A 21,991-nucleotide genomic window follows, 5' to 3' on the forward strand; every position below is an offset into this window, starting at 1 on the left:
CAGGGCCGTGCTCAGCTGGGTGCCCGCAGCTCCGCCGCGGCCTCTCCGGCCCGAGCTCAGTCGAGCCGGCCCCGGGGCGTGGGCTGGGCCGCTGCAGCCTCGGCCGTGAGGTGGGGTAACCTCCGGTGGGCGCGGGCCCGAGGCAGGGCTTGGACCGGACGTGGCCGCGGAGCTTGGGTTGGAATCCGAGCGGCACGGCCGGCGAGGAGACTGCGGAGAGACGAGCACCCCGCCGTTCCCCGCAGCCCGCGACGGCCGCAGCTCACCACCTACACTGGGGGCCGATGCCCAACCGGAAGCAGCCGTGCTAGGCGGGCCCGTCGGCGAGTCTGGCCTCCCATTGGCTCGGGACCTGTCACGCGTGCCCGCGAGCCAATGAACTTCGACCTGGGCTCGGCGAGCGTAAGCCGGCCTCTCGGCTCCGCCCCCGGGCGGTGGGGGAGCTCGCGCTCTCGCCTGGCTGCGCTACGGGTCTGGGTCTTTCCGTGAGGGAAGAGTAAGCCCTGGCATACCAGCCTCAAACGCAGGGCACCGCCTGAGTGGAGCCACTGGGAACTCTCAATATGAAGATGAAAGTAGGGGCGCCGGGGAGGCCCAGCCCCTTGGGAGCCGGCCTTCCGCCCAGGTCATGACCCCAGGCCCGGATATCAAGCCCCGCATCGGGCTCCTTGCCGGGCGGGGAGCCTGCTACTCTCTCTCCCTCTGCCAGTGCCCCTGCTTGTGCTCGCTCTCCCAAATAAAATCTTAAAAAAAAAAGACGAACGAGCATCTAGGAGTTCAAACCCATTTATTCCCATGCGACTGAATAGATTATTAGCTTCCTAGGTTTACCCCTGATCCTCCAACAGAAGTAAAAGCACTCAGCAGGCCCCAGGGTGAGGATCCATTGGATTCCTTCCGTAGAGGTGGCTGTGCTGTGCTGTATAGCTCTGCTGTGCACTCAGGCCCGGCTCCTGCTCCAGAGCACGGGACCATGGGAAATGCTCCTGCCTAGGGACGGGGTGCACATCTGAGTACCACATACTTTATTTCCACATCAGTGCAGTCCTGCTCACAGGCTTAGGCGAAGCTCCTATAGCTGGTGAGAGTGCGTGACGGGCCCTTCCCAATGCTGGGAATGCACAGGGACATTAGGATGCACCTTCCCGGTTCCCAGCTGTCTATGGTGGTACAGGAGGGGGTCCTGCTGTGTGAGGCTGAGGCAGTGCTGGCAGAGCAGGGCCGTGACTGACCATGGTCCCGGGTTCGGCAGAGGACACTGAGGGGCAGCTACAGGGGAGAGGCCAGTGTTCAGCAGCCCAGTGCCTGGTAGCCGAAGCTGTTTAAGTCCTCACTCCTCTTGCTAGCGTGTGCATGAGGCAGCCCCTCCCTCTCCGTCCTGGTTGGGTTTGATGAGCCCGTATTCCACCGCTTTCGCCAGGCAAGCCGCAGCAGCTCTTGTGACAGGGCTCTCCTTGCCCTTAGCCAGCACTGACAGGATCTCCAGCACCTCGCTCTCCATGAGGGTGCCGGCGATTTCCTTGGAGGCCTCCACCATGTTCAGTGCCACCACGGCGCCCCGGTGTTGCAGCTCCTGGTTGGGGCTGAGAAGCAAGCCTTGCAGGATTTCCAGCCAGTGTGTAGTCTGTGGGTTAACAGAGCAGTGTCACCACTGAACAGCAGGCTCAGACCTGGCAGGAACACACTCGTGTGCCCTGGGATGCTCCCACCCCCCAGCCGCCACTGTGCAGGGAGTTCCCGGGCCATGTCCCCTCCTCCACCGAGAAAAGGCACTGACCACTTCGGGGATGCGGCTGCAGAGTGAGGGCCGCATGGAGGTGAGCATGGCCAGGCCCCCAGCAGCCGCCCGCCGCAGCAGCTCATCATCCTCTCCGCTGTACAGCACCAGCAGCTTCAGCCGGTCATTGCCCTTGGCTTCAAAGAGGTCCTGTACCTGTGGCCAGATGAGGGGAGGGGACTGGGTGAGCTGTGGCACAGCCGGGCGGGGCACAGGTACTTCTGCGCGCCTGCCCATCACGACCACTTGCCCTCACCTCCTTGCTCATAGCTAGGTTACACATGCACTCTGTGGCTGCCCGGCGGATCATCTCGTGCTCCTCGAACATATAGCCTTCAATCATTGGCACAGCCTTCTCCTTCAGGATCTTCTGCCTGCAGGGCCAGGGTGGAAAGGCAGCACCTCAGAGCTCCTGCGTCCACCCCCCACCCTGCATCCCCACACAATCGAGCCCCGGGTCAAGGAGCCCTCTGGCGGCAACCAAAGACCCTCCAGCACCAGGTAAGAAGTACAGCAGTTTGCAGCAGGCCTAGGAGATAGCACGGGACGGTGGGAAATGCTCTAGGGTAGGAGTTTGGGGACCGGGAGGGCAGGTGACAGTGATGCTAACATGTAACTTTGAAGCACTTACTCTTGACACAGGACTTGGCACTGTCTACCTTAATCATCACAGCCCTACGACGAAGGTACAGGTCCACTTACTCTGACTACTTTGCAAATAAGAAACCAAGGCCAAATGGATAAAGAGCCCAGTGTCACCATGGGCACTTGGACACACTCCTGGGAGCCTGGTGCCATGTACTCGGTGCTTCTGCATGTATTTTCTCATTTAACACTCACTACCACTCCTGAAGAAGGTATGATACCCATCCGATCCACAGAGGGGAAACTGAGGTACAGAGCAGCACCTGTTTGCAGATACACACTAGCAACCAGTGAAGTTAGGGTCTAAAGCCAGGAGGTCTGACTCCAAGGCTTGTACTGTCAGCATCCCAAGCCTGCCTGCTGTGGACTGCAGTACAAGTCCAATGTCCCGGGCTGTCTCCCCGGCTCCGGGACACAGGGAAATCCCTGTGAGCCTCAAATCAAGCAGGGACCAAAGGGTGATCTTCACACTGTAAAGTGCTGTCCTGAGGATGATGATCTAAACCCTCATGCCCTTGCTGCCCTGGTCTTGTGTCCTCAGGGACCTCACCGGAGCCTCTCGCTGATCCCCGCCAGGTTCGTGAGAGCCATGAGTGCCTCGAAGTTCTGCAGGCCTGAGCAGTTGAGGTGCAGCAGGGAGACGAGAGGCCGGACCACCTCATAGATCTGTAATACACCCGCCTGTCAGGGCTCCTCACCCCAGCCCCCCCGAGCCCTGCCAACCCAAAGTTGAGAAGTCACCCTCTCCCCACCCAAGGGCTCAGCAAAGCCACTTCCTGTCAGTCCCAAGAAGGAGCCACCAGCACATGTCAGAGGGATGGAGAGGCCAGGGCTGGGGCAGCAGGACACGTACCCGCTCACCAGGAAAAGTCATCTCTGGGTTGGAAGTGATGGTGAGCTTGGCAAGAGCCTGGGCTGCCTTCGTTTGCCCCACGTCAGTGCCTTCCAGGGCCAGCGGGAGCAGAGCCTGTGGGGACAAGCCGTCAGTGCCTGATGTAGTCCTAGAGGGTGAGGCTCAAACCACCAGTCCCTGAGTCCTGACAGTGGCATTCTCACCTCTCTCCTCCCCAAGGCCTGACGACACTCTCTGCCCAGACTCTCCTCCTCTCTCCCAGGCCTATCCTCAAGCTGCTCAAACTCTTCTGGAAACACTTACTAGGGACCAGCCGTGGCTTGTGCTGGGCCCTGGGCCACGCAGGTCAGTGACACGGGAGAAAGGAGACTTAGGATCTTGCTGGACACAAACCCGCCCCCGTTAGCATCACTCATTCAGCAGGAACAGTTCTGCAGGGCCCTCCTGCTGTTTTCTGGCCTCACCGCCAGTGCAACAGCCACTGAGTCACCTTTATAGCCCATCAGGAGGGAGTCTGTAAGCCAGCTTACCTTACCCCCACCTTGAGCCACCACAGTGCCACGGTCCTCTACCTCGTCCACCAAAGCCAGGAAGACCCTGCAGGGAGAGGGTGCAGGTGGGCATGCAGATACCCTGTGTCTGGACTCAGAGACCACTAGCAGCTACGTAGGTGGCCCCCCAGCTCCAAGAGGCCCAGAGCCACAGGACAGTCCCCTCTGCAGTTACCTCAGCAGCCTCAAGCCTTCAGGGTTAGAGAAGGTCTGGCTGTGCTGAGGCAGGCTCACCTAGAGAGCAGCTCCCGGCAGGAATTGGTCAGCACGGGGCTCTCGGTCTTCACCATGCATGTCATGGCTGACACCACGCCCGCCGCCAGCAGCTTCTTCACTCGAGCCCGCACGAAACCCGGTTTGTCCTGGGAAGGAGGCAGCTTAGCAGAGCGGCCCTGGCTGACCAGACAGGAAAAGGGGGACCCTCCTCATGGCACAAACTGATGGACAGGAGGCTGCTGCAGATGCCCTAGGTCAGGGGTCTGAAAGCCACAGAGGCCCCCATGCCCTCTTGGAGGCTTCCTCACCTTGGGATGCTGCTCAGGCACATGCTGCTTGGCGTACTTGGCCAGCTCCACCATCTTGGGGTCCGGCTCCTCATAATCGTAGCTGTTGGTGCAATTCACGAGCGCCGAGGCCACAGCAAAGAGCACTGATCTCTCCTCAGACTGCAGGGTGCAGAGGAGCAGTAAAGGGGTCAGCCGGGGGCAGAGCAGTGTGGGACATGTGCTGCCCAGGCCTCCCACTCTGCCCTCTTTGGAACCAGCTGGGCACCAGGATGGATGTGGCAAGCTCCCAGCACCCCCGGCCCCAGACCCTGGGAGCTCACCACCCGACCTCCCTGATTCCTCCAAAGATGCTGTTCTGCCCGATGCTGCTACTATCGCCCTAGAGGCCCCTGCCACAGAGCGGCCATGTGGGCTGCTAGCCCTCCTGCCTGGGGGCCATGGAGTCATTGCCCGAGACCTGCCAAAAAAGTCTGGTACATTCTAATCCTAGACTATTCCCCGATGATGACAGCAACCCACAGGGCTACCCTGCTGAGCTGGAACAAAGCCTTCAGGGCGGCCTCATCCTCCACAAACTCTTCCTTCACATCCGCGTCGAAGGTGAGGTAGGCCAGGCCCTCCACTGCCCAGCGCCGTGTGCCTGTGTCAATCTGGTCATTGCATAGCCACCTGGGGACATGGAGGGTAGGAGACAACCATCAAAACTCAGGGGCGGGGGCACGGGGGAGAAAACGCCACAGGCTTAGGCATTCCCTCCACACACGCAGCAGTTCACATGGCAGGATCCAGGAGGGCCCGCCTGGAGGAAATCAGGGTGGCGAGGAGGCCCCATCCTCCACCCAGACCTCCTCTGGAGGCCCAGCTGACAGGTGGGCAGCCACGGCAACACCAAATAACTCACTTTCGACACTGCTTGGCCAGTTTGAGAGTAGAGCCTTCAGCAAACTGCTTCATGCTGAAGTCTGTCCCTCCAGCCGAGCCAAGCTTACACAGGCCCTGGAAAAAGAGGTGAGAACCAGCCATGGGTCTGGAGGGATGAAGGCAGAGCTGGGCTCCTCTATACCTGGTATGGGCTCTCTCCCCAACATTCTGCCGGGCCCTCTGGTGGCCATGCATGGCCCTACCAGGTTCCCACCTAGAGCACAATCGGGGTGACCATGTGACACACCTCTGGGGGAGATTGGGTGATCCTGGACCCCCACCCTTCCAGACCTGCACTGGGATTTGCTCTGTTCCTTTTCATGTCATACAAAGAGCTCTTTACAAGTGTGTATAAAGCTAAGACAGCTAAGACGTGTGTGGGGAGGAGACACGTGCCTCAGGCAAGGCAAGATCCTTCTAGGAGGAGCCCAGGACTAAGCCCCCCAAGGAGGAGGACCAGCCTTTCCAAGGTGTGTGGCTGCAACAGGCTCACGGAGGCCAACCGGAGCCCAAAGCTCTAGCACCTGGCCGCCTGGAGCAGCTGGGCCAACTAGCCTGGCCCAGCCCTCCTCCTCCTGGAGCTTCTCCCACCACCTCTGGTAGAGGCAGCATGTGCTGCCCCACACTCTCGGGGGGACTCTCTGGACAAGCCCATCTCCCTGACTTGTCCACGACCCTGTGGGCTCATGCCTCTGGCCTTGACAAGGCCCTGAATACCTCATATTCTCACCAGCGTGTGTTGGAGCCACAGCCTAGGATACCAGCCACCCAATAACACCCCTGCCTGGTGGCCCGCCTGGCCTGGGCCTGCCCTGCTCACCACCAGCGCTCGTATTCGGATGCTGTCTTTCTCGCTGCGCTTGTACAGGTCCTTTAGCAGCGACACGCCGTTGGCGGTGATAAATGAGGCCCGCTTGGCCTTGCCGGCTGCATGGATGAGGGCCTCCACAGCCACTAGCTGCTCCTCCTCCTGCTCAGAGGCACACAGAGCGATCACGCTCTCCATGACGCCACTCAGCTCCAGGGCCCGGTTGCCAGCTTCACAAGGGCCCTGCAGGAGGCAGGACACCGTCTGGATGGCCCGCAGCTTCCCTGCCAGCCCGTGGCCCTCAAACCAGCTCCTGGGGGGCACAGAGTGACAGCTGTCACGGCACAGCCAGCAGAAAGGGACCCTTCTTCCCTCCCTTCCTGTCCACTGGCCAGGCAGTTGTGCTCCTTGGGAAGGAACAGCAAGGAAAGCTGCTGCTGGGGCCCCTGGGACATTCCCTTTGGCACTGTTTGCCCATCTTCTCTCTAGGTTTCCGGGCCTCCCCTGATCACATGTCTGACATAGGTTACTCTCATTCACACCACCGTTCATCTCCTTTCCTGTATATATGAAGATCTGTAATTGCTCTGCTTATTTCATGATTTGTCATCAGCCGTAAGCTCCTAAACGGCAGGACTATCACACAGGGTCAGAACAAATACACAAAGTGCTCGGTATACACAGCACATGCTTGAGGACATTTGTAGTGTTGTAGAGCAATCTAAGAATAAGCATCCCTGGGGAGGCTACTCTGCAAAAAGAAGTGGGCCTTGGGACCACGCTGGTCTCTGTGAGGCCTGCCTGCAAACCTTTCACTACTGTCCCTCCATGAGGAGTGGGAGCCTCAGTCGGTGCCCCTGGCAGTGGGCCGTGGGGCCAACGCCCTTACTTGATATAGTTTTCACAGAGTCGATGGAAATTCTCCCTCTCGGCATCACACTTCAGGTCATCAAAAAGCTTGTTGAGGAGCACGGAGGCACTCATGCGGCTGTTCGCGGTCACTGCAAGCTCCCCAGGGGGCTCCTGCACAGAGCCCCCCACCTCCAGAATCTTTTTCAGGCCTGAAAAGACAGCAGGATGTCAGTTCCAACCCCACAGGCAGCAGGAGGAGGTTCCCTGGGAGGAGGGCACGGACACATGGTCACCTGGAACAAGGGTACCGGCATGGATAATTGCGTGCAGGGCAGTTCCAAGAGCCTGGCTGGCTGATCCCCTGCCTCCAGGGACAACAGTGGCATCAGGGAAGGGCCCAGAAATGAGGCCGCACACTGGCTCTGCCGGAGCGGCCAGATGCTCTGGAGCTTTGAGGTTCCTCATGTGTGAAACTGAAGGTGGGAATAACACCCACGTTTCACAGCATTATGGGGATGCCAAAATATAAGCACCCGATAAGTGTGCTCACAGAGGGGGGACTTGGTCAAACTTTCTCTATTTATCTTTTAAGGGCAAAGAGAAGTGTGAACTGGTTAGTATATATGTGTGTGTGCATATATGTATATATTTAATACTTTTTTTTTTTTTAAGTACTCTGCCCAATGCAGGGCTTGAACTCACAATCCCACGGATCAAGAATCACATGTTCCAGGGGTGCATGTGTGGCACAATTGGTTAAGTGGCCAACTCTTGATTTTGGCTCAGGTCATGATCTCAGGGTCATGATACGGAGACTTGCAACATGCTCAGCAGGAAGTCAGCTTGAGATTCTCTCTCCCTCTCCCTCTGGTCCTACCCCACACCCCATGCACATGTGGGCATACACTCTCACTCTCTCAAGTAATAAATAAATCTTTAAAAAAAAAAGCAGGGGGGGGGGGGCAGCCCGGGTGGCTCAGCGGTTTAGCGCCCGCCTTCAGCCCAGGGTGTAATCCTGAAGACCGGGGATGGAGTCCCACGTCGGGCTCCCTGCATGGAGCCTGCTTCTCCCTCTGCCTGTGTCTCTGCCTCTCTCTCTCTCTCTGTGTCTCTCATGAATAAATAAATAAAATCTTTAAATAAAATTAAAAAAAAAAAGAAAGAAAAAGAGTTGCATGTTCCACTGACTGAGCCAGCCAGGCGTCCCAAGAAGTGTGAATTTATATAGTAAACTTTTCAGTATTTTTCTCGGAGTACAGAACTAATGCACGCTCACTGAAAACCACTTCAGATACAGAAAGCTGATCCAGCCTTCCCGGTGGTTGCAGGCCTCCCCAATGCACAAGGATATGCACAAGCTCCCGGCTCAGGGGTCTTAACTCTGTGTCCCTACAGATATAATGCAGGCCGCAGGGTGCACTGCAGGGCAGACACACAGCTAGGTACAGTCACCCAAGCAAGATGTAACAGATACGCTCAGCCTCCTTCTCCACCTTTAAAACTGATCACCTACCTTGGTCAATGACCCAGAGGGTGAGGCTATTGTTGGGGTCCTTAAGAGACTTTCGGGGCACTGCTTTAATCAGGAGGGTCAGAGCATTGTCACGGCCTTGGCCAGAGACCCCCACCTCAGTCAGTAGCTCCAAGAGGTTGCTGATAAGGATCTTTAGCTCCCGGGCAGGATCTGGCAACAAGAAAACATTAATAAGCCCCACAGTGGCTCAGCCCAACCTCCCCTGAACTTTCCCAATAGCCCAGGGAGACACAGGATGGGGAGACTTGCATCCTGGGCTCTGGGCTGGACTCCAGCCTTCCCTGTAGGTACCCTGGCTGCTTCGAATCTAGAGTAAAATACTGTCACCAAGCCATATTCCTGAACAACCTGTGGCGGCAAGTCTGGTCCCCAAAGAGCTGGGTCAACTGGCTCGGCTCCTTACCCTCTACGACCACAGCAGCCAAAGGACTACAGTGAGTGCTTCTACTCACCCACGATGATGGCGCCTTCTTTGCCTCTGAAGCCTTTCTTGACGCCTTCCTTGAGGGCATCAAATATAACCTGCAGCAGGTGGCAGGCAGCCAGAGACACTGCTTGGTTTTCCACACCCAGGATAGAGACCACACGCCGAGTTCCCAGCACACTCAGGGTTGCCACTGTCTGGATGGGAGAAATGGGGACAGAGTCTCCAGTTGGCAGAGGGCAGCCACAGAGATCCCTAACCATGGGTTGTGAGTATGGCCAGAAGGGGAGAATACATTTGGGTGGAAGGACCAGCTCCAAGTGGAATCAAAGAGGGCCTGGCTGAGGGTGTGACCCGGGGTAACGCTAGGATCATTTTGTGGCAAACGCCTCTTAAAGAAACGTTCCAAAAAAAAAAAAGAAAGAAACGTTCCACAGGAATCCACCACTACCTCCCCTCAGCTCCAGTCAGAGGAGACAAGGAGCACAGGAGCACTGTGGCCCTGGGAGCAGCTGCTTTGGTTCATGTTCCCCCAGCAAGGGGCCACTGAAGCCTGGACAAGTTCCGTGGCTACAGGTCCAAGGACACCCGGTTCCTTTCCAATGCCCACCCTGAGATTCTGTCTGCAGTTTAGGGATGGGGACAAGCATGGAACAACAAGGCCTCTCTACCCCATTTTGAAGCCGGATATCCCAGAGGCTCACACTGGGATAGGCAGGAAGGCTGAAGGAGGTGGAGGGAAGTCACATGGCTTTATCATTCTCAGTCCTGGGAGACCCAGAAAGAGAGCCTGAGTTTGGCCTCAAGAGCTTTCACAGATATCCCACGGCTCCATCCCTGATCTAGGAATCATGGGCACCTCCAAAAGGAACCAAGGGTTGAGTCCCTATCGCCTGAATCCAGCCAGCTCAGGCAAGAGCTAGGGCCCAGACTTTGCCAGGGAAGGACTGTTCTTGTGCCAAAAGTCGGTGGTGGATATGCCCCGTCTGTGCTAAGAGCCAGTTTGGGGCCAAGCCCCATATATCTGGTCCTGTCTCAACAGTATAGATGCTGTGGGTGACATCCCTGACCACATCACTGGCTGGAGGACACCCCTGCAGGGGATATACCAGTTTGATGGTTAGGGAATGACAGGGGCCCTTTCCCTTGCAACAACTTGTTTTTTACTGTATAGACAATGAGGGAGTCCAAATGAGGTGTGTCTGAGGCAGCTCCAGGAAAGCCTGGCTCCAGCCTACTTTACCTAAAGCAAGGGCTTAAGGTGTCAGTGGACTGCTTTTGCTTTTTATAGGTCCCAATACATCCCAAAATCATGTTGGGGTGTTTTTGAGCCATTTTAAGTTTTCTTCTCTCGTTACATGTCTCCTATGCTCTGCCTTTGGTTTTTCTGGGAACATGGCGGGGGAGGGTGGGTAGAAGGGAGGATGGAGGGATGGACGGAGGTAGTAAGCAGACCCTCTGCCCCACCTACTCGGGACTGGTGCTCGGAGCAAATGCCGACCAGGGTGCGCAGAGCTGCCAGCATCAGGTCAGCCTCCCCAGTGTCCAGCAGGCGTTGCAAGAGCTGAACCCCATTGCTCCGGAAGATCTTCTCAGCCCCAGCATCCTCCCGGGCCAGCACCACCAGGTTCTGGGAAGCCTATCAAAGGAAGTGCCCTATGATGTGGATACAGCACACAGCACAGGCCAGGGTAAGCAGCGCCTCCGAGCTCTGGACCTCATTGCTTCCATCTGGCAGCTGAGTGACCTTGGCCATAAATTTAACTTCTCTGAACTTCGGTTTCCTCCAGTAAGTACATAAAAGGACACACGCAGGCCCCAGGCCCTGTAAGTTCTCGTTCAGGCTATGGGCAGCTGCTGCTGAGAGGCTCGTGGGCCAATGCCAGGTCACTGGGACAGCACCTCAGAGCGAGCTGCGGTGGGGGTTCTGCCCCCCGACTCACTCTGTCCAGACCTGTACCTTTTGTTTCTTCTCAGTGCCTTTCTCTTGTGGGTCCAACAGTATCTGAAACATCTGTTCCACTTTGGCATCCGTTGAGGACATGTATCGCACCTATGAAAAACCAGCAAGGCGTGGAAGAGGTTGCTCTTTCAGCCATAGGCAGCACATACTTATTTGCTCTCTTCTGCTCCTCCTAGGGCCTTGCTCCTGTCTCTGAGAGGTACAGCTAGGAAATCTGGGCTTTGGGCTCACACCACGCTACCCTGGGCAGGAAGAGACTCGCCTGGCAGCTTCACCCAAACTTCCTGGGGCTGTTTTCCTTTCGGAGCTACTTCCTGCTTGGGCAGCAGGGGTAGTGCCAGTCGGAAGAGAAGGCACCCTGTTAGCCATGGGGCTACCCCCTCCCAGCAGCACCATCTATGTTGTGGCAGCACGGGTGCTCTGCCAATGGCACTCAACCAAGCATTGACACCTGCAGCAAAAGAGCCAGCAACTCATGGGGTAGTTCCTAATGCCACCTGGAGCTCCAGAATTCTCTTTCTGACAACTTTTAAAAAATCATCTGACTGAGCAAGATTGTCCTAGGCCCTCTCCCTCCCCAGTGTCCAGGGCATATACCCATGGGCACATACCCAGCACAAGTGCCAACTCCCAGCTTCCCCCATTGCATCCATGACAAATCAGTCATGCATGCAACATTCTGCTAGGCCCACCAACTTGCTTCCTAAGCCTTCTCAACCCAGGGCTCTAGGTAGCTCCTGCTGATCACACTGAGCTAGCATGGAGAGGAAACGATTTGCTTTCCTGGCTTTCAACCTTTCAGTTAGGTGTTTCCCATCCTACTACCTGCTTTCACTGTGCAAGCACTGTAACATCATGTGATCTGCTTAATTCAAGCTCGGCTGTGGTTCAGGATGGGCTTTACTTTCTTTCCTCCTAAAGTAACTTTTAAATATATGCACTATGCAAACAATGTCTCTTTCTATAATACAAAGTTAAGAGATGAACAATGTCTCTGTCTATAACATGAAGTTAAGAGATGAAGCAAAACCTCTTTGAAAAACTATCAATCCCACTCCTTTCCCCAGAGGTCACACTGTTACCATTTTGATGCTGTATCTTTGAAAGTATCTTTCTTCATATTTACACACCCAAGTGGGTCCACAGAAGAAACGTGGTACTGTTCTGAGGATGTACTCGGGGTATTTCAACATTAATGCTATCCTGCTATATGTATTACAGCATACTTGGCTTGTTTTTTCATTTAAGGACTATTCTCTCTCTGCATCTGTACACATGTATCTACCTATTCTCAGTAACTACAACATAGGAGTCTACAGCAAAGGTAGCACCTCATTTATTTGGCCATTCTCCTATTGCTGGGCAGTCAAACAAGTTCCAACTTTTTATTACAACCAACAAGGCTGAAATAAACATACACACACCTGCTTGTGTACATAAGCAAGGCTTCTCCAGGAGAGATAGCAAGAAGTAAACGTACTGGATTCACAGGACACGCTCATTTAAAATTTTAAGAGATACATTAAAGTACTCCCTGGAGAAGCTGTACCAATATATGCCAACTCCAGCAGTCACAATCGAGCCCACCACTTAAGCATCTGGCTCCCTACTTTTGGCAAAGTGTGCAAACTTGAAAAGTTTGCCAAACGAACCATCTTGCTATTATTTTCATTTGCTTCTCCCTAACTACCAGCAAGGCTGAGCATCATTCCATAGGCTTGTGTGCCATCAGTAACTCCTGCGTTTACACCCTTTGCCCAAATCCATATACCAGTGTTCCTCTATCACCCGTCAATGCCTCTCTCTCTCTCTCTCTCTCTCTCTCTCTCTCTCTCTCTCTCTCGGTCATTCACATACCTTCTCCTGAATCTGGCCCCCAATGTTCCTCAGGGCCTCCTGGAAAACTTTGTTCTTGGGCTCCAGGCTCACACATCTCTGCAGGTCAAGGACAGCCTGGTCAAGGCGGCCCAACTTCTCTAGGGCTTGGCTGCGCCGGTAAAGTGCTTTGACGTCCCCTCCGTCCTTTTCAATGGCTGAGCACAAATGGGAGCTCTGTCAGCACCCATGAGGCCACCGTCTTCAGGCAAGAGCAGTAGTAGGGAAAGGTCTCGAGGGCCCAAGGAAGGAGGGGGGACAGATGTGGGGCTCAGTATTCCAGCCTCAGAAAAGGTGAGGGTAGCTGCAGAGAAGGAAACGCCCAAGAAGTGGGAAAGAAAGCAGGCAGAGGTGTTTTAAGGGCCACAGGGAAAGGAGAATGTGAAGGTGCAGAGGTCCCGCAGTCCTCACCCACCACTAGAAGCCCCACGCCTCCCGGTCCACCACAGTCCCCTACCTTTGGATGCCTCGGTTTCTGCTTTGTCGTAATCTTCCTGTAAGAAAAGGAAAAAAGGAGCTTGAGAGGCTGGTCCTTTCCTTTTCAGGGCATTAGCTAGACAGCAGGGCTGCTCTCAGGAGCCACTCTTTTTCCCACCACCGCGAGGCCTACAAGACGTCAGAAAAGTGTCGGTGGCCTGGGAAGGTGAATGGCCCAGCCGGGGCCCAAGCAGCAGCGAGACGGGCAAACTGGGCCCGGGCAGGGGACAGGCAGAGCAGCCGGCTCCCTCACCAGCTTGAGGTGGCAGGCGGCCCGGTTTCGGTGCAGAATGGCCTGGTCCTGGGGCGTCGCGCCCAGACCCAGGGCCTGAGTGTAGACCGTCAGGGCGCCCTCGTAGTCTCCGCATTTGAACAGCTCGTTGCCCTCCTTGCGCAACTGCTCCACCGCACTGGCCTGTGGAGGGAACGGGTGGAAATGTCGGGGTGGGCTCAGGCCGGGGCCGGGGAGCTGGGGGAGAGGAGCCGGGGGTCAGGGGCAAGTCCCATGGAGCCGGGGAATGGTCAGAGCAGGCGGGAAGCGGAGATGGGACGGGAGGATGGGTACGCACCCCGGGGGCGGCCGGCCGGGGCACGGGGGCGCCTGGACCACTCACAGTCATTGCGGGGCGGGAGTCCACGGCGCGCGCAGGCGCAGTCTCTGGGGCGGAGTGGGACGAAGCTCAGGAATCCGGCGTCGGCTGCCCCGCCCCGGCCCGCGTCAGAGGCGGAGGCAAAGAAGGGGCGGGGCAAAGGCGAGAGGGGCCGGTGGGCGGGGCGCCGGTGGGCGGGGCTCCGGTTCGCGGCACAGACCTGCAGTGGGCGCGCCTAGTCCGTTCCCACAGGGACCTGCAGGGGGCGCGCGGCGGAGGACGCCGAGCGCGGCCGGCCGGCGCCCCGACCGCAGCAGAAGTGCACGAGGTCGGCGGTCATCAGGGCCACGAGCAGCACGGTATAGAGGCTCAGGGCGAGGAGCGGGCCCCTGCCCCTGTAGGAGAGGGGACAGTCTCAGGGTGCTGGTCCCAGCCGCATGCTCGCTGCTGCGGCTGTTGGTTTACAGAGCCTCTGAGAGTCCGGAAGAACCTCAGGACACCCCTCTCCCCGGATAAATACAGGGTTAGCAAATAGAAATTCAGGAGGCTCACAGGTGCCGTGGAGCCATCCATACACAGATTCAGTTTTGAAAACCCCGATCATGATGAGTGTAATCCATGGACTACAAGATCCTCGCGGTTTGTCATCTGTCCCACCCCACCCCATCCCCACAGTGCATGCTGTGGCTCCCTGTTACCTGCCAACACAGCCCCCTGACTTTCCCTTCACGCAGCTGTTTGTAATTATGTATTCACGCGACTTTCTATTTGAGGCCGGCCCCTCCACCAGTCTGTACGCTACATGCCTCCCGCCCCAGAATTTAAAAAACAGAGTTCCAGATGCTGGAACACCTGTCAGTGTCACAGGGGGTCTGGGGCTTCGAGTTCTCACCTGAGAATGGGTGGGGACGGAAGGGCGGACAGGTTGACCTGGTACAAGTCCTCAAATTCAGCCCGGGTGCAGCAGTAGCCCCCTGCAGCCTGCAGGTGGCAGCAGTAGGCTTCCTCCGGGGTGTCAGAGAGCCGAGGACAGAAGAAACCGGGGTAGTGGCGGCCATCAGCATCCCAGGTGGTCTGGCACAAGTGGGGGTGGTGGGCCAATGCTGGAGGGAGACAAGCAGGAATGGTCTACCCACACCCAACTCCAACCCTTCTAGAGAGTGAAAAGGGTCAGCCATCATCAAAAGGGCAAACTCCCTTCCTCCCCCCCAGCTCCCCAGGAAGGGACCTGAAGAGGGGTGCCGGCAGAGGGGAGTACTATACCTGAGAGAGAGGTCGGCTGAGCAGGTGTCACCCAGTTCTGGAGGAGCAGCAGCCCTCCTGTCAGGCCAGTCAGCAACAGGCCCAGCCTCCTCTGAAAGGCCATGAGAGGTCATCTCCACCTCAGCCCTGGTCTCAGGAACCCCAACATCTCTCTAATCCATGGCTGCAGACAGTAAGGAAATAAAAATCAAAACCACAAGGCTCCTGGGCGCCATTAACACAAACCCAAAGCTTCTGTCACAGACCTCTAGAGAGAGATAAAAGTGAGTTTTTGTCTTCTGTTGGAAAATGTGGGGCCTGGGTCTCCCAGCTGCTTGAGGTTTTCTGAGCTGAACAGGAAAAAGGTTCAGAAGACTAGAGAAGTTGAGCCATTAGCCTGGAGAAGAGACAAGCATGTAGAACCAGAGATGTTTCTTTCTCCCCACTCTCAATTTCCAGGCTGCTTTGGAAGCCCTGGGAATTCTAGTCATTACATTTCAGGCCCCAGGGAGCTCAGTTACAGCGTTTGGAGCTTCCCTCCCTAACTTCTGCATCATGACAACCACAAAGACTCGCTGAAAAACAAGGGCAAGTCCTTCCATTGACTTTCCCCTTGAGCCCTTGTCTGCCTCAGCTACATAAAAGCTACCAATCTGATGGGAGCACTATACTTCGCAAACCGATTCACAGGAAAAGTTCTTCCGGGGTCTCCAGGTCTCTCTTACCCCTTAAGCCTCATAGATGCCATCTGCTGAGACAAGGAATTTCTCTAGAAGACCCAAGGCCCCCAGCCAGGAGTGTTCAGTGTTATCCTAGAGTCCATCGAGATCTGACAATGTCATCCTCCCAGGACAGCATGACAACAGTTATCATCTGAGGGGTCCCACAGCAGGTGCCTAGGGACTGAAGCAGGCACACTTAACGGTACAAGAAAAACACACAGCACCTGAGAACACAGAAGACAGTTCTTGCAGAAACATCACTGCTGCCTGAGAGTCTAAACCTGAAAGCAATCAGGCAGGCTTCTAGTGTAGGCTTCAATTTCTAGAAGGTCAGACCCCAGGATCTTCTGGGCCCAAAGGTGAGGCTCCCATGCCAATACCAACCAGTCCCATCCCTGCAGGGAAAAACATTTTTAGAGCACTTTGAGAATTTTCAGAGGACTGACATTGAAGATCGTCTTTTTACAGGACGAGAGGATCCTCCTGGGAGAGGTGGTCTTTGACCCCGGGAGGCTAGGTGAACTGCCCTTCCTCCAGGATACCATAGTCCCCTGTGTCTTCCAGCCCTGGATCCAGCACACTGGGAGAACACTGTCTTATTGCTTGTGTGTCTTCCTCCTCCTTCCTCCTTCCTCCTTCCTCCTTCCAGGGGCTGCGATGCTGAGGCAGCTCCCCACACCAGTTGCTCTCTCCAGAGAAATCTGTCAGGCTCCACGGTCACTCCGGCCTCCGCGCGCGAGGGGGCGCTGTGGACGCTCCGCCTGGGCTTCCGGGACGTCGGTCGCCCGCCCCACCTGCGCGATGGGCTCCGAGGCCGCGCAGTTGGTGGAGGCTGCGGACTTCGCGGCTCGCAAGCACCGACTGCAGCGGCGGAAGGACCCCGAAGGGACCCCGTACATCAACCACCCTATCGGTGGGCGCACCGCCCCTGGAGCAGCCGCAGCGGCGTATAGGGGGTGGGGACCAGGAAGGGAACGCGGAGGGCCTCAGTCTCATTGAGCACCAGCTCTGTCCCAGGCTTTGTGCCGGGCGCTTGTTGTGTTTAAGCCTCACAACAACCCGGGGCGGCAGGCATGATTGTTCCTCTGCACCGCTGACACCCACAGAGAGTAAAGGTCATCTGGCGAGTGAGAGGTCACATCTGGCTCTGCAAAATCCACAACGCGCAGCCCGGGAACTCCCTGAGGTCTGACTTCCTGCTTTGCCCCGCCAGGTGTGGCTCGGATCCTGACCCATGAGGCGGGCATCACTGACATTGTGGTGTTACAGGTAACTCCCCTCGTTCTCTACTCGTAAGGTTAGGGTGGGGGTCAAGGGGCCCCACTTAGCCCCGGGCACTCCTTGGCTGGCCCACAGGGCTGAGTGGAAGCCTGTGCCCCAGGCAGCCCTGCTCCACGACACAGTGGAGGACACAGACACCACCTTGGATGAGGTGGAGCTGCACTTTGGGACACAAGTGCGACGTTTGGTGGAGGAAGTAACGGATGACAAGACTCTGCCCAAGTTGGAGAGAAAGCGGCTGCAGGTGGAGCAGGCACCCCATAGCAGTCCCGCGGCTAAACTGGTGAAGCTGGCAGACAAGCTGTACAATCTGAGAGATCTGAATCGCTGCACCCCAGAGGGTACGCCCCCCCCCCACACCCCGCCCCTGCTCTGAGGGAAAAGGGAGGGATGTCCACCTTCTGGAGGCACAGGTTGGTTAGTTCCTGTCGGGGGGAAAAAGAGCCCGGGCATTCTTGTTGACTCCCCAAACTAATCCTACTAGACCACTCTGTTCTTCACACCATAGAAGTGCAATAACGGGGCCAAGAGGGAGGTTTTCAGGACAGATCCCATCAGGAGCTCCTCTGGTGGCCCTGCACCAAGCCCTCCAGGAAGTGGGTACAATCCGGTGCTATCTTGGGTGCCATATGAGCAGTGTTATGTCCATTCTCGTCCAGGATGGTCTGAACGTCGGGTCCAGGAATACTTCGAGTGGGCAGCACACGTGGTGAAGGGGCTCCAGGGAACAAACCGGCCGCTGGAGGAGGCTCTAAAGCAGCTGTTTAAGGAGCGGGGACTGACACTCTGAGCAGGGCTGGGAGCCATCGGGGGCTGGGACCCCAACCTTGCCCTGGCCAGAAAGGATTCCTACTCTGGCCTTTCGGGGCCTCTCCATCTCCCTCCCTGATTGGTTCCAGCCCAGGTTTCAGAGGCCAAAGGACACCTGTTTCTTCTCACTCTGAATGTGTTCTGCCTACTAAGCTGAGCCCTGGATTGTGGAAATCAGATGCAGCCCGTCCATTCCTCATGCACCGACTGCCCTTTCTCCAGACCTCTGGTCTGTTTGCTCTTCTGCACCGGCCAACTCCGGCCCCTCAGGGACTTGGGCTTCTGGAAACACTAGATCATAAGTCATTATGGAAAATAAAGTGTTTTGGGTGAAGCTCTTAAGTTCTTGCTGCTCCTTTCCCAGCCTGCCGGGGGTGTGTGTGGGAGGGACTGGTAGGCGAGATACCTAGCCCCTCTGATGGCGTGCCCCCAGTGACCTCGGATCCCCCCGCCCCCCCCCCCACACCACCACTGACCCTGGTTTCCTTATCAGTCAGATAGGCTATGTAATTACTAGGGTTAGACTCTGCGACGTCCCAGACGGAGCCCGCACATGGGTGCTCAGGAAATGGTAGTAGTCTTCCTCCATTAGAAAGTTGGACGGCATGACACGTTTTGGAAAGGAATGCCACCTGCTTACCAGCAGCAGGAAACCAGGGCCGGTGTGGGCGGAGAGGGTACTGCGAGTTCTTCACACCCCCGACCGCTCCGGAAGCTCGCCGCGGTTCGGAGCCCAGCCCACATCTCAGCCCAATCACTCCGCGGTTCCTTCGGTTGCTAAGTGACACGAACTTCTGGGCGCCTCCGGAAGTGGCTCCGGAGCGGCCCCGCCTTCGGAGCCCTGTGGTGGGCGGGTTCGGGAAGACGCAGCCAGCCGCTAGGTGGTGTCCGTGTGCAGGGGTCAGCAGGTGACCGGAGCGCCTGAGGCTTATTAGCCCCTTGGAATAGGCGCACCTGGGAATGAGCCAGTTGTTAGGTCACAGGCCATCTCGTGCTAGATTACGTGTTATCTACCCAAAGGCCCCAGTGCAGTTTCTGCAGGGAAAAATGGTCAGGGGCCACCAGAAGGTGGCCTTCCAAGAAGGAAATGAGTTTCAGAATGGGGCCAGGTACACGGATCAGTGAAGTTCAAAGTTCAGTGTAATCCTCTTAAGGTAGGCCAGGATGGGGTATGTTTTGGAGAATTTTGATTTTAATTTTTTTAATAAATTGGGAGGTGATAGGATTACAGGGTTTTAAAAAACTTTATTCCTTACACTTATATATATTTACATAATAAATATTAATACATTTAATAGTATATTAGCAAATATACCTTACATTTTAATATAGTATATTTGCTAATATACTATTAATGTGTATATAATATGCCTGCAGTTTTTTATATATATTTATGTAGTATTTAATTACCTAACAAAACATATAATACATCTGCAACTTATAAGTGGCCTAAAATTGAGGTTTCAGGACATTTAATAAAAATCTTGTTACAGGGATCCTTGGGTGGCAGGGATATTGTTCTCATTTTATAGACATGAAATGTGAAGCTCAGGGAGATGAGAAGACTTGTTAATGGTCAAACAGATGGAGAAGTGATGGAATGAGGACCACAGTTCCCCTCTCTTTTTTCACACTATTGAACCTTAAAGTTTTTTTATTTCCTTTTTTTGGGGGGGGGGTTAAGATTTTATATATTTATTCGAGATAGCACAAGTGGGAGAAGGGACAGAGGGAGAAGCTGACTTCCTGTTGAGCAGGGCACACGATGCAGGGCTCGATCCCAGGATCCCAGGATCATGAACTGAGCCGAAGGCAGACACTTGACCCACTCAGCCACCCAGATGTCCCTACTTTTTTTTTTTTTTTTAAGATTCATTTATTTTGAGAGAGAGAGAAGGAGAGAGAGAACAAGCAGTAGGCGGAGAGGGAGAGAAAATCCCAAGCAGACTCCTTGCTGAGCACACAGCCAGATGCAGGGCTCAATCTCACAACCCTGAGATCATGACCTGAGTCAAAACCAAGAGTCAGCTGCTTAACCAACTGCACCACGTAGGCCCTAGGCCCTACTTATTTTTAAGTAATCCTGACACCTAACGTGGGGCTCAAACTCACCCCCAGATCAAGAGTCACTGGCTCCACCCACTGAGCCAGCCTGGCATTCCCTACTGGCTTTTAAACCAGACAAAAGTGATCATAACAGGTCAGCTCCAACCACGAGTCATGGTAAAGATCAAGACTGAAGTGACTAGTGAAGCAGGATTATGAGTCTGAGGCCTCTCTACATAACCTGTTTGATTTGAGCCAATGTAGTAAATACTTGGGTTTTTTATAATTCAATATTTTTTAAAGATTTTTTTATTTGAGAGAGAGAGAATGAGGGGAGGGGGGCAGAAGGAGAGAATATTTAAGCAGACTCTCCAGTGAGACAGAGCCTGACTCGGGGCTCAGTCTCACAATCCATGCATGAGATAATGACCTGAGCTAACATCGAGTCAGACACTTAACTGACTGAGCAACCCAGGTGCCCTTAATTCAATATATATTTTTTAAAAATCAGAAACTTAAATGTGGGAAGTACAGAATAAGAAACTTTTTTCCCCTGAGCCATTTGAGATTACAGGCATACCTCCAAGATATTGCAGGTTCCGTTTCAGACCATGACAATAAAAGCAATATCACAATAAAGCACATCAAATGAAAGTTCTAGTTTCCCAGTGTATATAAAAGTTATGTTTATACTGTAGTGTATTAAGTGTGCAATAGCATTAGGTCTTTAAAAAAAACAGTGTACCTTAATTTAAAAAATACTTCGTTGCCAAAAAAACCCACTAATCATCATCTGAGCCTTCAGTGAGCTGTAATCCCTTTTGCTGGTGGAGGACTTTACCTTATTGATGATTGTTGACTGATCAGGGTGGTGGTTGCTGAAGGTGGGATAGCTGTGGCAGTTTCTTAGAATAAGTTTGCCACATCAATTGACTCTTTTCACTAATGATTTCTCTATAGTGGACAATGCTGTTTGATAGCATTTTACCCATAGTAGAACTCCTTAAAATTTTTTAAGTAGGTTCCATGCCCAGCATGGAGCCCAATGCCATTGCAGGGCTTAAATTCACAACCCTGAGATCAAGACCTAGGCTGAGATCAAGAGTTGGACAACTGAGCCACCCAGGCGCCCCTAGAACTTCTTTTAAATAATCTCTATTCTCCATATGGGGCTCAAGTTTACAACCCTAAGATCAAAAGTCACATGTTCTACCAATTGAGCCACCCAGGCTCAGTAGAACTTTTTAAAATGAGAGTCAATCCAAGTTTATGTAATATTGTGAATCCTTTGCTGTCATTTCGACAATCTTCGTAATATCTTCACCAGTAGATCCCATCTCAAGAAACCACTTTGCTCATCCACAAGAAGTAGCTCCTCATCCATTCAAGTTTGATCGTGAGATTTTAGCACTTTAGTCTCATCTTCAGGTTCCACTTTGAATCCTAATTCTCTTGCTGTTTTCCACCACATCTGCAGTGACTTCCTCCATGGAAGTCTTGAGCCCCTCAAAGTCATCCATGAGGTTAAGAATCAACTTTTCCAAATTGAAATCCTGTTAATGTTATTTTTATTTCTTACCGTGAGCCATGAATATTCTTAATGGCATCTAGAATGGTGAATCCTTTCCAGAATTATTGCCTTTGCTTTTGGTGTTGTAGCTATAGAATCATTGCCACAGTATCATGGAGATTTCCTCCTGTTTTCTTCTAAGAGTTTTATAGCTTTAGCTGTTACATTTGGGTCTTTGATCCATTTTAATTTTTGTATATGGTATAAGATAAGCTTCCAACTTCACTCTTTTATATGTGGATATCCAATTTTCCCCACACCATTTATTGAAAAGACTGTCCTTATAGTACCTATTTTGGAGTATTTTGTCATAAGTATCTATCACTCTCTTTTTTTAAAATTTTAAGTCATTTATACACCTAACATGGGCCTTGAACTTGCAACCCTAAGATCGAGTTGCATGGTTTACTGACTGAGCCAGCCAGGCACCCCTGTAACTTTCTTTTTCTTTAGCAATGCTTTAGAGATTTATCCATGTCAATGCACATGGATGTTTAGTTCATTCCTTTAAACTATGTCATAGTATTTCATTATTTGAATGGGC

The 21,991-nt window shown here is 54.1% G+C and overlaps 3 protein-coding genes across 5 annotated transcripts; 1 reads left to right on the forward strand and 2 right to left on the reverse strand.

Annotated features, from left to right (window-relative positions):
- Window positions 1–770: 770 nt before the first annotated feature.
- UNC45A (unc-45 myosin chaperone A) lies at window positions 771–13,927 on the reverse strand. Of its 2 annotated transcripts, none has more exons than XM_041751376.1 (20): window positions 13,801–13,927; window positions 13,440–13,601; window positions 13,167–13,203; window positions 12,692–12,867; window positions 10,832–10,924; window positions 10,343–10,510; window positions 8,900–9,068; window positions 8,427–8,597; window positions 6,951–7,122; window positions 6,074–6,374; window positions 5,234–5,328; window positions 4,860–5,001; window positions 4,351–4,491; window positions 4,061–4,188; window positions 3,806–3,872; window positions 3,276–3,389; window positions 2,973–3,088; window positions 2,034–2,151; window positions 1,778–1,933; window positions 771–1,624 (listed from the first exon to the last, which is right to left on the reverse strand). In XM_041751376.1, exons 1-20 carry the CDS (start codon window positions 13,804–13,806, stop codon window positions 1,343–1,345), a joined length of 2,814 nt encoding a protein of 937 aa, XP_041607310.1. In that variant the 5' UTR covers window positions 13,807–13,927; the 3' UTR covers window positions 771–1,342. The 2 variants fall into 2 exon arrangements, with proteins under 2 accessions (XP_041607310.1, XP_041607309.1); XM_041751375.1 differs by having other exon boundaries at window positions 13,756–13,876.
- Window positions 13,928–14,011: 84 nt separating this feature from the next.
- LOC121488995 (protein shisa-like-1a) lies at window positions 14,012–18,597 on the reverse strand. 2 transcript variants are annotated; one of them, XM_041751383.1, is made up of 5 exons: window positions 18,472–18,589; window positions 15,744–15,921; window positions 15,040–15,202; window positions 14,669–14,879; window positions 14,012–14,171 (listed from the first exon to the last, which is right to left on the reverse strand). In XM_041751383.1, the coding sequence occupies exons 3-5, from the start codon at window positions 15,140–15,142 to the stop codon at window positions 14,012–14,014; spliced, it is 474 nt and encodes a 157-aa protein (XP_041607317.1). In that variant the 5' UTR covers window positions 15,143–15,202; window positions 15,744–15,921; window positions 18,472–18,589. The 2 variants fall into 2 exon arrangements, with proteins under 2 accessions (XP_041607317.1, XP_041607318.1); XM_041751384.1 differs by lacking the exon at window positions 15,744–15,921 and having other exon boundaries at window positions 18,472–18,597.
- On the forward strand, window positions 16,500–18,165 carry HDDC3 (HD domain containing 3). Its single transcript, XM_041751381.1, has 4 exons — window positions 16,500–16,653; window positions 16,954–17,009; window positions 17,122–17,362; window positions 17,681–18,165. The coding sequence occupies exons 1-4, from the start codon at window positions 16,542–16,544 to the stop codon at window positions 17,809–17,811; spliced, it is 540 nt and encodes a 179-aa protein (XP_041607315.1). The 5' UTR covers window positions 16,500–16,541; the 3' UTR covers window positions 17,812–18,165.
- Window positions 18,598–21,991: the final 3,394 nt, after the last annotated feature.

The sequence above is a fragment of the Vulpes lagopus genome, chromosome 4 (genome assembly GCF_018345385.1).
Source record: "Vulpes lagopus strain Blue_001 chromosome 4, ASM1834538v1, whole genome shotgun sequence".
Classification (NCBI taxonomy): Eukaryota; Metazoa; Chordata; class Mammalia; order Carnivora; family Canidae; genus Vulpes; species Vulpes lagopus.

Excerpts from the sequence above, each read along its gene's own strand:
- UNC45A (XM_041751375.1), bottom strand. The coding sequence starts at position 13,806 with ATGACTGTGAGTGGTCCAGGCGCCCCCGTGCCCCGGCCGGCCGCCCCC. Across the intron at positions 10,511-10,831 it reads GCACTGAGAAGAAACAAAAG|GCTTCCCAGAACCTGGTGGT; the intron begins GTACAGGTCTGG and ends TTCCTTTGATAG. Across the intron at positions 1,934-2,033 it reads ACCTAGCTATGAGCAAGGAG|GTACAGGACCTCTTTGAAGC; the intron begins GTGAGGGCAAGT and ends ATCTGGCCACAG.
- LOC121488995 (XM_041751384.1), bottom strand. The coding sequence starts at position 15,142 with ATGGCCTTTCAGAGGAGGCTGGGCCTGTTGCTGACTGGCCTGACAGGA. Across the intron at positions 14,880-15,039 it reads TCAGCCGACCTCTCTCTCAG|CATTGGCCCACCACCCCCAC; the intron begins GTATAGTACTCC and ends GTCTCCCTCCAG. Across the intron at positions 14,172-14,668 it reads CCGTCCCCACCCATTCTCAG|GGGCAGGGGCCCGCTCCTCG; the intron begins GTGAGAACTCGA and ends CCTCTCCTACAG.
- HDDC3 (XM_041751381.1), top strand. The coding sequence starts at position 16,542 with ATGGGCTCCGAGGCCGCGCAGTTGGTGGAGGCTGCGGACTTCGCGGCT. Across the intron at positions 17,010-17,121 it reads CTGACATTGTGGTGTTACAG|GCAGCCCTGCTCCACGACAC; the intron begins GTAACTCCCCTC and ends CCTGTGCCCCAG. Across the intron at positions 17,363-17,680 it reads GAATCGCTGCACCCCAGAGG|GATGGTCTGAACGTCGGGTC; the intron begins GTACGCCCCCCC and ends ATTCTCGTCCAG.